Source organism: Magnolia sinica, chromosome 12, assembly GCF_029962835.1.
Source record: "Magnolia sinica isolate HGM2019 chromosome 12, MsV1, whole genome shotgun sequence".
Lineage (NCBI taxonomy): Eukaryota > Viridiplantae > Streptophyta > Magnoliopsida > Magnoliales > Magnoliaceae > Magnolia > Magnolia sinica.
Window position 1 is genome coordinate 61,616,661 of NC_080584.1, and position 13,839 is coordinate 61,630,499.

Here is a 13,839-nt window from a genome sequence, read left to right on the forward strand (position 1 = left end):
AAATTTAATTAAAAAGGTGCTGGGATGTAAATAGAATACCAATGAGGTACTATTTTTTTGAAAATTTTAAAAATAAAAATGCTTGGGTATTTACATACATTTTGGTGATATAGGTATTTCTTCATTCCCTGCCGCGCATTTCTCTTTTTTGTTTTTTTTGTTTTTTTTGTTTTTTTTTTTTTCAGTTAGTACGCACCCATGTCAGTACACACACTCCATGTTAGCCACCCCCACTAGGGAACGATAGCAAGACCTCAAGTGTTGAAACCAGGTATCTCCACTCGGTCTGCCAGTTGAGCTATGGATTTAGGTGTGCCGCGCATTTCTCTCATTGGTAGAAACCGACCTATTGACGTGGCACTTCTGTGGGCCCACCATGATACATGTGTTATATCCATGCCATCAATCTAATTTGCAAGATCTTTTTGGGTAATGAACCCTAAAGCCAAGTAGATCCAAAGTTCAAGTGGACCACATCATAGAAATCAAGGGGATAGTGATGCCCACCATTGAAACCTTCCAAGGGCCCACCGTGATGTTTATTAGTCCCAAAGACACGGATGAAGGTAAAACGTAAATATCAACTTCATCCGAAACTTTTTCAGTTTTTTAGTGGTTTGGTCCACTAGGACCTGGGTATCCTTCAAATTTTGAGATTGATGCCCAAAATTAAGTTAGACGAAATGGATGGATGGTGATAATAAAGTCACATTTACTGTAGTGGGTCCCACAATGTCCTTACCCCCAAGAAGGGTCCCGCAATGTCCTTCATCACCAAAACAAATACGCGGGTCAACAGCCAGCTAACTAGGGTCAAATCACTGTGGCCCACCATAATGTACGTGTTCTATCCCCTCTGTCCATTCACTTTTCTAGCTCATTTTAGGACGTGAGTTTATGATGTAGATCCAAAGCTCAAGTGGACCGTACCACATAAAAAGTGGAGGATTGAACTCTTACCGTTGAAATCTTCTTGGGTGCCATGGAAGCTTGGAATCAAGCTGATATTTGTTCTTTCCTTCGTCAAGGTTTATGTGACCTGTTAGATGGCAATCGAATAAACATTAGTCGCCCCGAGGAAGTTTTTTACTGTGGGAGTTCAATCACCACTGTTTGGAGCTGATGTGGTCCACTTGAGATTTAGATCTATCTCATTTTTGGGCTCATGCCTTAAAACGAACTGCCAAAATGGATGGCATGCATGGATAAAACTAGAGGTGGGCATCAAGTTCGACCGGATTGGTCCAACTCGACTCAGTACCAAATTTTCAATGCTCCGTCGGAACTTGATCCGATCCGGGCTTAGTTATGGCTCGATTCGATTCGTCATTCTGCTGGCCTGACCTGAACCAAGTCCGACTCGGTCAGGAAAACCGAGTCGAATCGGGTTGGGTACGGTTTGGATCAAATACTCTGTTTCAATGGTAGACATTCAACCCCACTGTTTTTTGCATTGTGGTCTACTTGATCTTTAGATCTGTCTTATTTTTCGACTCAAGCCTTAAGACGAGCCCACCAAATGGATGGACGGTTTGGATATAACAAGAACATGGTGGTGGGCCTCACTAGGGGTTAAAAGAGATTCCTCTACCTCTGTGTTACGAAGGCTCAGAAACAAGTTGTGTCCAGTTGGAATCGTTGGTAACCCCTGCTTCACTCAGGGAAAAAAACAACAAGCTCTGTGTGGCCAACCATGCTTTAAATATAAAGGAAGAGGATTGGCTGGTGTACCACACGCCACCTATCTGGCTGCTGTGTGATGTCATCAAGTTTTGTGGGTCCCAACATGTATGTGTTATAGCTAAACCGTCAGTCCATTTCGTGAGCTCATCATAAGGCTTTATCAGAAAAATGTGAGATATTCAAAGATCAAGTGGACCTGATGTAGAGCGGGTCGCGGACACTTTCATGTCCAAGATGGATCAGAGAAGGCCCAATCAAAGGCAGAAGTCATCAAGACCATCAGAACCTTAAAACAGACATATCTCACAAACCGGAATGAGTTACTCGACGTACCAAATATAATTTTGGGGTAGGACGAGCTACTTTAGCCAACCAACTCGGCTATGCCGGGATGCCCACGCCTAATTTGCGAGATTCCATCAGATCGACTGTCAAATTTCATGTTTATTTCCATTTTTACTATTTATAGTAAGTTTGAATTTGATTATAACTCTTCATCCGTTAGGCTTTAGGAGTTGTGTCCAACATTAAACATGCTTAGAATAATTAGGAGAATAATGTGGTTAAGCAACATACGACACTTACTATCAAAGTAAATTTACTATTTATATTAAGTTACGAATTTTAAGGAGTTTTAGTTATAGTTTGCTTCTGATTTCTCTGGCATTGCTTCGTATCCCTATTTAAAAGGTTGTGAACTCGTTTATTTAAATCAATTAATCAAAATTTGAATTTATTAGAATTTATTTCTATTTTCTTGCTTTCTTTCCTCGTGGATTCGAGAAGTCTCCACGAGGTGTCCATAGAAGTTCCGTGGGTTCGGACTAGTTATCCTTGAGGAAGACGGTGATCGACCTCATCACGTTCATCCTTGCATCAAGACCACAGTACAAAAATAAGTGGGGGATTGAACATCTACTAGCTAAACCCTTTTAGGGTTACGAAAGTTTTGGATCAGTATGATATTTGTTTTCCCTCTTCATCCAGGTTTGTGTGACCTTATGAACAGATTAGATGGAAAATAAACGGTATATGGTGGGTCTACCAATGTTTTAACAGTGAAAATCACTTTCCCTACTGCTATTTGTGAGCTATTTGTGATGTGGTCGACTTGAGATTTGGATATGACTCATTTTTAGTATCATGCTCTAAACTGATCTCTTCAAATGGATATATCATTTTTGGCCCCTGTAACTTTGATCTCCTTTGAACCGTTTTTACAACTCAGAGCTTGAGGACCGTCGCCGCTCATCTTCGCACGACACGTACCCACACCAACCAGGTCGGTGGTGTGTGGTACACTAGCCAATCAACTTTCATATGTATATAAAAGATTTTTCCAAACAAAACTCCTTTAGGCCTAAAAATAAAATTGTTAATGTACCGTTTCTCCCAAAACCTATGAAGTACAGACGGTGTTGCATGCCTGCTTGAGTTTTGAATCACAGAGAATTTTGTGTCTTCTTCCTGGTGAGTTACACCTATTAAGGTGTTTGATTAAAGATACTGACCCATACACAAATGTATGAAGTAGAGTTTTGGCCTGAGGTCCTGTGGAATGGCCCATCCCCATTGTTCCATGTGGAATGGCTCACCAAAGTTGTGCATCTGGCTGATATTTTGGCCTGAGGTCCTAGCAACAATGATAACCTGATCAATGAAGTAGAGTTTCCATATAAATCTTGAAAGTCCCCGTAAGATTCTGGTTTGACCTCCAAATTCGAAGAAATACGAAACTCCTTTTCCTACTTCATATGACACCGTCCGTGTGACAAAACTCTGGGCCATTATATCTTGCCAGCTGATCTTAGGACATGAGGGCAAAATTAGGCAGATCCCAAAACTTAAGTGGGCCACACCACCAGAAATTCCCACCATGTTCAAATGTTCAATGTTTTGGATCAGTCGCACAGTGTACAATGGGCCACGCATTTAAATTCATATGGCGCCATGTGCACTGTGGGACCCACATGCATGATCAGATGGTAAGTAGATCAGATCATTGACTGGATCATTAAACCGTAGGTCCAGGGCGTGAAATGTTTACAGCCCCATATACATGCACTACCAGCCCAATTGTCTCTAAATATCGATGATTGAAATAACATCGTCTGGATCACTAATCAACGGGGCCTATGGTGCGGAGCATTTACAGTACCTTGTTTTCATAGATGGATCTGTATTGCTTTGTTATTATAGTAAAACTAAATGATTAGAATTACTATCCAACTAATCGATCCAGAGGATCCAAAATACATGGCAACCATGAAAAAAAACCACACCCATCCATGTTGCAAGTCAGCCATCTCATTCATACGTTTGGTCATGAGGCACTTGTTGTTTTAAAGCATCACTTTCATCCATGGGTGGGGAAATGGATGGCTATAAAACAGAATGTCAACTTACAAATTGATTGGATCATCAAATTCGTGCAATTTTTTCCTATGGTAGCCCATGAAAGATTCCATTGATGTAACCGGCAACTTAGATCGATCAATTGGACTACAAGCTCTTACCCATAGTACTTAATTAGAACACTATAACTCTTATTACATTCAGAGCACAGGATCATTTCTCTTATGACCAACTGAATTTTGTAGTGATAAGTTAATTACATTTTCATTTTTGTAGATTTGTGCAATCTGGAGAATCTCCAAGAACTGGATCTTCAAAGAAATGAATTGGAAGGGAGCCTTCCTCCATGTCTCAGCAACTTGTCATCCCTCCAACTACTTGATCTCTCCTTTAATAGACTCAGTGGGCAAATCTCCTCGTCTCTCATCTCCAGCCTCAAAATGATCCGGTTCCTTTCTCTCTATAGCAACCGCTTTGTGGGGTCTCTCTCATTTAGCTCATTTGCTAATCTTTCCAAGCTCGAGTTTGTGGAACTTTCAGTACTGGACGGTTTTTCTCTTGGTGCCGATGTTATAACTTATCCCAATCAGTTAGAGGTGGAAACTGAATCTACACCTTGGGTTCCTAAATTCCAGTTGAAAGTCCTCCACCTATCAAACTGCAACATCAACAAGCTCACTGGTACCATTCCCAGCTTCCTTTCCACCCAATATGACTTGATATCATTGGACCTTTCCCACAACAACATGAAGGGAAACTTCCCATCTTGGTTGTTAGAGAATAATAAAAGACTTGGAATGCTAGACCTTGGAAACAACTCCTTAGCTGGCCCATTCCATCTGCCACCTCATTCTAATTACCTGACTGCATTTTATCTGGACGTCTCCAGCAACCACATCTACGGACAACTTCCTGAAAACATCGGTTTCAGCCTTCCAAATTTAAAATTCTTAAACATGTCTATAAATGCTCTTCATGGTAGCATTCCTCCGTCAATGGGCAACATGAGAGAATTGTATATTTTAGATTTGTCAAGAAACAAATTTTCAGGAGAAATACCAGAGCAGTTGGCCATGGGTTGCATTTCATTGATGATTTTGAAGCTATCAAACAATAGATTACAAGGCCCAGTGTTTCCGACTCATTCGAACTTGATTCAGTTAATGTATCTGTATTTGGACGGCAATGGATTCACCGGGAAGATCTCAGCTAGTATATTCAAAAGCCCTTATCTACAGTTTTTGGATGTTGGTAGAAACAACATATCAGGTCGTCTTCCTGCACAGATTGGGAACTGTTCTAAGTTGATGTGGCTTTCCATGCCCGGAAACTATTTGGAAGGTCCTATTCCAACCGAGTATTGCAAACTCTCTCGTCTTTCCCTTTTGGACCTTTCCCAAAATAGAATTTTTGGTTCCATACCTTCATGCTTCAATCTATCTCTGAAATTCTTACATTTGCAAGGAAATGAGCTTACAGGATTGATGCCAAATGCTTTATCCAAAATTTCCTCCCTTGTTACATTGGATGTCAGCGACAACTACTTCTCTGGTAATATTCCAAATTGGATTGGTACACTTCAAAATTTAAGGTTTCTTCTCCTCGGAGGAAATAATTTGCAAGGTCACATTCCCATGCAATTGTGTCAACTGAAGAACGTCAGCATATTAGATCTTTCACACAATAATCTCTCTGGTCCAATACCACCGTGCTTTGGTAATATGACATTCGGGAGGGCAAGAGTAACTGACTTCTCAACTTTGGTTTTCTCTCCACCGGATTTCGGTTTCAGTTCAGGCATTGATCAGCTGCTTCGACACCGTATTGAAGTTAGTTTGCCTAGTATAGATGTACGTTTGACATATTCTGAGGAAAAAGTGGAGTTCATAACAAAGCAGAGGTCTGAAACTTACAAGGGCAACATTCTTTACTTGATGGCCGGTGTAGATCTGTCATGGAACCAGTTAACAGGTGAAATTCCTCCTGAAATTGGACATCTGACTGATATTCATGCATTGAACTTGTCCCACAATCAATTGAGTGGACCAATTCCAAAAACCTTCTCAAATCTAAAACAGATTGAGAGCTTGGACCTTTCTCACAATAGATTGAGCGGGGAGATTCCTCCTGAACTAACTGAGCTCAACTTCTTATCTGCATTCAGCGTCTCTCACAATAACTTATCCGGCGTCCTACCAGACATGATGAAGGGGCAGTTTGGCACCTTTGGAGAAACCAGCTATGAAGGCAATCCCCTACTCTGTGGACCACCACTGAAGAGTTGCTTCTCCACTTCTCCGCTACCACCTTCAATGCCAAAAGAGGAGGAAGACAGTTATGACATTATCTTCTACGCATGCTTTTCGGTGTCATGTACTATATCGTTCTTAGTTTTCATAGCACTTCTCTACATCAACCGCTATTGGGGAGGTCTATACTTCTATTTCGTTGATGCATGTATCTATTCATGCTATTATTTTGCTTTAGACAGCTACTATTTTGCTTTAGACAACGTTCGGAAGGTTTTCACCCGACCACGTGCATAACCTTCAAGTCAGATCAGTTTCTCCTTGTAACTCTTATTTGTAAGATAATAATAATCATGTTTATGCATGGCATGACTTTTATTTCAACCCATGTTTCCATCGTTTCTTTGTTTGGTCGTGCAAGTGAACTGAAGTATGCGGTTGCACGTAAGGGGAGACTCCCGCAGATGCTTGCTAGTGTGAAATCAGAATCATTCATTAAATTGCCCAACCACACATGCCATGTCTGATCCGAATATTTCTTAAGGGAATCCGAATCCTCTTCAGGTGCTCTGCAGCATGCACCATGTGAAATCCAAGTCAGTCATTAGGCAGTCCCCACGACATTTGGAACCGACCAAAAGTAAAACAGATACATTCTTCCTAGTCTGGCCATTGCATATACACGATGAGGCTGTAAGATGTCGTCTTCCTAATGTTTACGTGGGAAAAGGTCAGAACACTTCCCATGGTCCAAATTCAATACACGTTTGATGCCCACCTGGTGAGTGGACTTACAACATCTTTTCACCATGCCTATAGAATATTTCTTCCCTACTTGAGCTTGGAGAAGCAGAGGCTGCTGGATGATCAAGAAAGTCGATTTAATAGCCCACGGCATGGATGGAAGACTCCACAAAATCTTTAAGATTAGAAGATCCTGACCGTCAACAACTCTATGGCCTCTTTCCCACACGGAAATTCGATCACGGCCCTTTTATATTTCTTGTTAACCATCTATTGCGTTTAGGGCACTCAATGAAAAGAGGTAGAATTTTTTCACCAGTGTTAGTTTTTGCTTAATCCTTTATTCATAGTAGGGCCCCTAAGTTTTAGATCAGTGAGAAATGGGCCTCACCATGGAAGGGGTATACCTTGGGCCTCACCAGTGAGAAACCAGCCTAAAAAAATGCTACCACAAGGAGTGCAGGATTTCCTTCGTCGGGAGGGACCCCTTCCCCATCGGTTCCTAAATACCTTCCCGAGGGAGTGCTGGACCACATCGTCTAGGGAGGTTTCTGCACTTCAGATAATATGGACTCTTGCATATGGCCTCCCAAACCATCAGGCAATTTTTCAGTGAAATCAGCTTGGGAGATATGTAGAGAAGGAGGGCAGCATAGGGGATGAGCCAAATGGGTATGGCACTCAAAAATGCCACAGAAGATCTCCACATTCATTTGGAGGCCGCTGCAGGGGGCCATCCCGGTTGATGACAGAATACATGAAAAATGGGTTCTCTTAACTTCAAAATGCGTTTGTTGTGGGGAAGAATCATATCAACATCTTGGTACCGAATCGCTGAACCACCTGTTCGTCAGTGTCTGTCTGGCCGTGAAGTTTTGGCATCATTTCAGTGCTCTTTTTGGAATTGTCCTCTCCGCTCACCATTCGGTACTGGAAAGAATGGGTCAATGGTGTCAAGTGGTGGTTGGCGTGAGTCAGTACGGGTCAATATAGCTTGCTAGTACACCCACTGCCAGTTCACACTTCACTGTTAGCCACCCCCTCTAGGGAACCTCTAGGGAATCGATACCAAGACCTTAGTGTTAGAAAGAGTTATCTTTCACTTAGTCTACCATTCCAGCTATGGATCTGGGTGTACGCAGATTAGATACTTACGAGTAAGACTGGCTACTGAAGTGATGTCACCAAGTTCTATGGACCTACCAATGATGTAAGTGTTGTATCCACGTTGTCCATTCATTTGGAGATATCAATTTAGGATATGAGCCAAAGAACAAGTTAGATCCAAAGCTCAATTGGACCCTAACACAGAAAATAGTGGAGAGAATGACGCCCACCATTAAAATTTTCTACTGGCCACAAAAGTTTTCAATCAAGCTGAAGTTTGTGAAATTTGTATTTTCCTTTCTTTCATGTCTATCTTAATTTATGAACACGCCGTAGCGGACCTTAGAAAGGTTTCAACGCGGGCGTCACTCTTTCCACTGTTTTATGTGGTGGGGTCCACTCTAGGTTTGGATCTAACTCATTTTTGTCTTATGACTTAAAATGATCTCTCTAAATGGATGGATAGCATGGATACAACATGTTCGTCATGGTGGGTCCCACGGAACTTGGTGAAGTCACTTCAATAAGGAGTCCCACGGAACTTGGTGATGTCACTTCAATAATGAGTCTCGCTGTTCAACCTGTTAATATCTAACCTTGATCAGCTCCCATGGTTTTGGGACTTGGGTCACGAATGATGAGACGTATCGGATGAGTTAGGATTGACAGGACCTGGAATGAACGGGAGTTGTTCCACTCAGATCACATGGTGTAGAACAGAGCACGAGGTGGGTACAGTGTTGATGTGGCAAAGATCTTTGGGCCCTACTCTAAATGTACATGTTATATGCCCATCATCCATTCATTTTTCCAGATTATTTTAGACTGAGTATAAAAATAAAAATAAGTCAGATCTAAAGCTTAAGTGGACCACACCACATAAAAGAAATTATTGGAGAATAATGATGCCTACTGCTCAAAACTTCCTAAGGCCCCACTGGCACGCAGGGATGAATGGAATGAGGTCAATCACTGTCTTCCTCAAAGATAACGTTTCTGCATTCATGGAATTTCTCTGGACTCCTCATAAAGACTTCTTGAATCCAAGAGTAAAAAAGAAAAAAAATAGAAATAAATTCTATAAAATTCATAATTTAATTGATGATTGAAAAATACGAGTTCACTATCCTTTAAATATAGATACTAAGCCATGGGAGAAGTTTCGGAATCAAACTACAACTAAAACTCCTAGAAATCGCAATTTACTATAATTAGTAAACTTAATTTTTATAGATGGTCGTGATGTCTACTAATGCGCATGGTTTTTAGCCAAAAATAGTGTCCTATTTGACTGAACCATGATGTTCTCCTGATTATTCTAAGCACTCTTCATGTTGGACGCAACTCTTAAAGGCCAATGGATAGAGAGTTATACTCAAACTAAAACTTACTATAAATACAATGGGATTTCAACCATCCATCTGATGGTATTTCGCAAATTCGGCGTAGGCGACCCCGCTCAGCAAGGTTGGGTGGCTAAAGTAGCTTGTCCTACCCCAAAATCATATATGGTACGTATGATAGCTTAGTCTGGTTTGTGAGATACATCCATTTTAAGTCTTGACGATCCAGATCACTTCTGCTTCTAATCAGGCCTTTTCTGATCCATCCTGGCCATGAAACTGTCCGCAACCCGCTCTACATCACCCACTATAAATTTTATTTACCATTCAACCTGTTTATGAGGTTACACATACGTGAATGAAGGAAAAGCACAAATATCAACTTAATAGCCCCATGAAATTTTCAATGATAAACGCTCGATTTCCATTATTTCCTCTGTGGTCCACTTGAGCTTTGGATCCACCTCTTTTTTGGGCTCATGTCCTAAAATCGTCTGAAAAAATAGATGGACGGTGTGGATATAATACATATATCATGACGAGGCCCAAGAGAACTTTGTCATGTCAATACCGCAAGATGGTGATCCGTTCTGCACTACGCAGTCAAACACCCACGCTACAACAATTCTTCGTGGCTCGACGAGGATTTCGCCATGTTACAGCAACAAATGTGGTCTCTTCTAGGTAGAGGTGTACACGAGTCGATCCGAGCTGAGCTTTGCCCAGATCGGCTCAACTCGGCCAGCTAGAGTCCTTAGCTTGAGCTCGGCTCAGCTCGGCCTTCAAGCTTGGATTAGCAACTCAGTCCAATTCGAGCCGAGTTCAAGTTCGAGTCTTTGAGCCGATTTGAGTTTAAGTTTTCAAGCCGAGTTTTGAGTTCGAATTTTCGAGCAGGGTTCAAGTCCGACTGTACAAGAGCCACCCGGCCAGTGGTCGGGTGGGGTCCACTAATCAGATGAACACTACTCGCCAAAAAAATGCTGGAAAAATGGAGAGAGAGGAGAGGAGCCTCATTTTTAGTTGTCGGTCGTTCGGACAGACGCTAGAAGGAGAGTAATCGCCGATCAGGCACTAGAGAATGGCGAGAAGTTTGGTTTAGATTTGGGCGAACGACCGAGTGGATTTGGGCGAACGGCCAAGAGGATTTGAGCGCTGGAGTTAGATTCGGGCGAACGGGTGAGACGATTTGGGCGCTGGGGTTAGGGTTGGGCGAATGGGAGAGAGTTGACTCGAGACTATTTGGTCGTTGGGGTTAGGGTTGGGCGAATGAGTAAGGATTTTTTAAATAAAAAAAACCATATATACTTTACTCAAAAATCGATCCGAGTCGATCCGAGCTAAACCGAGTCGAGTCAAGCTCAATGCCGAGTCGATCTAGGTCCAACTCGGACTCAACTCGAAATATTTCGAGCTCATTAAAATTGGCTCGACTCGACTCGAACATAGTTTCAATCCGAGTCAAGTTGAGCTTTTCCGAGTCAATCCAATTGAGCAAATGAGCTAACTCGACTCATGTACACCCGTACTTTCAGGGTGTGCAACATAACGTTGGTGGGCCCAGTAAGACATATATGTGACTTCCACTCCATCCATCATTTGAGCCAGATAATTTTAGGCAGAAAGTCAATAAATCAAGCCAATTCCAGAACTTAAGTAGGCCAAACCATAGGTAAATATCGGAATAGAAACCTCCACCGTTGAAATCTTAGCAACGTGATGTTCATATGACATTCAACTCATACATAAGGTGCGTGCATGAAAGTTGAAGGAAAATAAATAAATATATGCTTTATACAAGAGTCGGATGGTTTACAAGGAGATTTCAATGGTACACGTTCTATCATGCTATTTTCCATGTGTGGCCTACTTGAATTTTAGATGGGCCTGATTTCAGATATCAAGTGTTACAATACCCACTGCTTTTGTGCAATGTACAGCAGAGCATAGGATGAGTTGTTGGCATGCATACCCGGGCGAGTCTCGCGGAGCAGTCTGCGGGCATCAGTCCACGAAATTTCAGAATGGCATGCGTCCAATGTCTTTCACGAGCAATCACAAGGCCCTTTTTCTTAAACGTGGTGCTATGGTTTGGTGATCCAAACCATGACTTGACCAGATACATAGTTTGGGGGCTTCACTCAAAATCTTTAAAATTACAAGCAGCCCACATGAAAATAGTCAGGCGATGGTTTTTATTATAAAAAAATAAAATTTAAAAAATAAAAAATAAAAAAAAAATCAGTTAAATGCAGCTAGTGTCCTCTCACCTACTGGAAGGAAAATATCTAAATGATTATGAGTGCTGAAGCATTACCAAAGGGAGACATCCCAACGCTGGACGTTCACGGCATACACGGACGGAAGTGGATTGCGCAGTGAGTAACTCAGTACACTAATCGTACTGGGTAAATTCTGTGGGGTCCACCATGATTTATATATTTTATCCACTCCTTCCATCCATTTTACAAGATAATTTTAGGGCTTGATCCAAAAAAAAGAAGCATATCCGAAGTTCAAATGGACTACACCATGGAAACAGTGTGAAGTAAATGTCAACTATTGAAAATTTCTTGAAGGCCACTGAAGTTTTGGATCAAGCTTATATTTTATTCCCTCCATCTATGTTTTTTGATCTCATGAACAGGTTGGATGACAAATAAACATCACTATGGGGCCTAGAAAGTTTTCAATGGTGGAAATCATTGTTCCCATTGTTTCCCGTGGTATGGTCCACTTGAACTTTGCATATACTTTAATTTTAGTCTCAACCCCTTAAATGATATAGCAATACGGATGGACGGTGTGGATAAACCACGTACATTCACAGTGGGCCCAACAAAGTTTACTCCGCACGACGTGAGCGTATTGAGTAACTTATAGTACCTAATCCGATTTTGTCTGGGACGGACACCGTCCATTTTCCTGCGAAAGCATTTTGCAGGAAGCTCCTCTGTAGGAAACTTAGATGCCCACGTAATGTTTATGAGAAATCCACCCCATTCATCTGTTTTGTGACATCATTTTAGTATATGTGACCAAAAGTAAGAAGGATCCAAGACTCAAGTGGATCGTTGTAAAGGAAAAGGTACTTAAGGAAATTCCCACCGTTGAAACCTCACTGAGTCCACAGTTATGTTTACATGTCATCCATACCATTCATAACGTCATTCCTACTGAGATGAACTGAAAATACAAATATTAGCATGATTCAAAGCTTTTGTGGCCCATGAGTATTTCAACTATATATGGATGTTCAATTATCATATTTTCAATCCACTTGAGTATTGGAGCCGGCTCATTTTTTGCCCCATGTCTTAAAATGATCTCACAAAACTGATGGATGGGGTGGATTTCTCACAAACATCACATTGGGCTCCATCTAGGTTTCCATAGCAGGAGCTGGCCAAAGGCTTACACTTGAAATCCGTGGAAGCCCTCTTTGGGGCGTGGGGAAGGCCCAACTCATGGATGTCTCCATCTCCTACTTCCCTGGATTGCTGGGAGGGGTAGCAGCAGTCAGGCCCACCATGTCTTTCAATCCATGTCCGAAGGCCTTTTTTTCATATGGATAAAGTAGGTCTTAAGTTATTTACGTGAGTTGTAAGGGGCATTTGTCGCCTCTTCTTTATTTGTGGGTCTGCCTCTCCTTTTTTGCCAGCAGGCTCATCCATACGGCATATAGCTCTTCTTTACAGATATATATGTATATATACACGATGGCTCTCTTTAAAATAAAATAATAATAATAATAATAATTTTAAAAAAAAACTCATGGGGTCTACATTGATGTATTTTTATAATTCACACCACCCATTCTTTTTGACGTGTCATTTTAGGGTTAGACACCAAATATTAGTCTAATCTAGAGCTTGTATGAGCTACATAATAGAAAACTATGGTAACAGTGACATCCACTGTTGAAACTTTCCTGGCTCATTGTGATGTTTGTTAGTAAGTATATCATGCACAAGTGAGGACTTCTTGGTTCCACGGTGAGCCAGCCAACAAGATGGACGGAACATATTAGCCTATTGTGGGCTCTTTAATAGCTACTGACTCTTGCTACGGATTTAGTCTATATCCTTTAAACCCATGGCAACCTCGGCCATGGCAACCGTTTGTGGGGTCTATCATCAAATATGTGTGAAATCTACTCCATCCATTAACTTTGGAATTTCATGAAAGGTCATGATTGAAAGCATGATCAACATCCGCGAGTCATATTAACTACATTACAAGAAAATAGTTTGTATCGAACGAACACCATTATAAATTATCAAGTTTTGTGGGCCACAAAAACATTATGTCATCAAGAAATTAGCATCTTTTTATATAAATAAACGACCATAGACAGACAG

General features: G+C 41.3%; 1 protein-coding gene across 2 annotated transcripts in view; it reads left to right on the forward strand.

The window, feature by feature from the left end:
• Window positions 1-13,839, forward strand: part of LOC131221482 (receptor-like protein 15) — a 67,730-nt gene that overhangs the window by 11,269 nt on the left and 42,622 nt on the right. The window contains exon 3 of one of the 2 annotated variants that reach the window (XM_058216741.1): window positions 4,315-6,560. In XM_058216741.1, the coding sequence (XP_058072724.1) occupies window positions 4,315-6,560 (2,246 nt within the window). Of the gene's footprint in view, window positions 1-4,314; window positions 6,636-13,839 lie in introns of those variants that run through there. The other variant, XM_058216740.1, reaches the window with a different exon arrangement.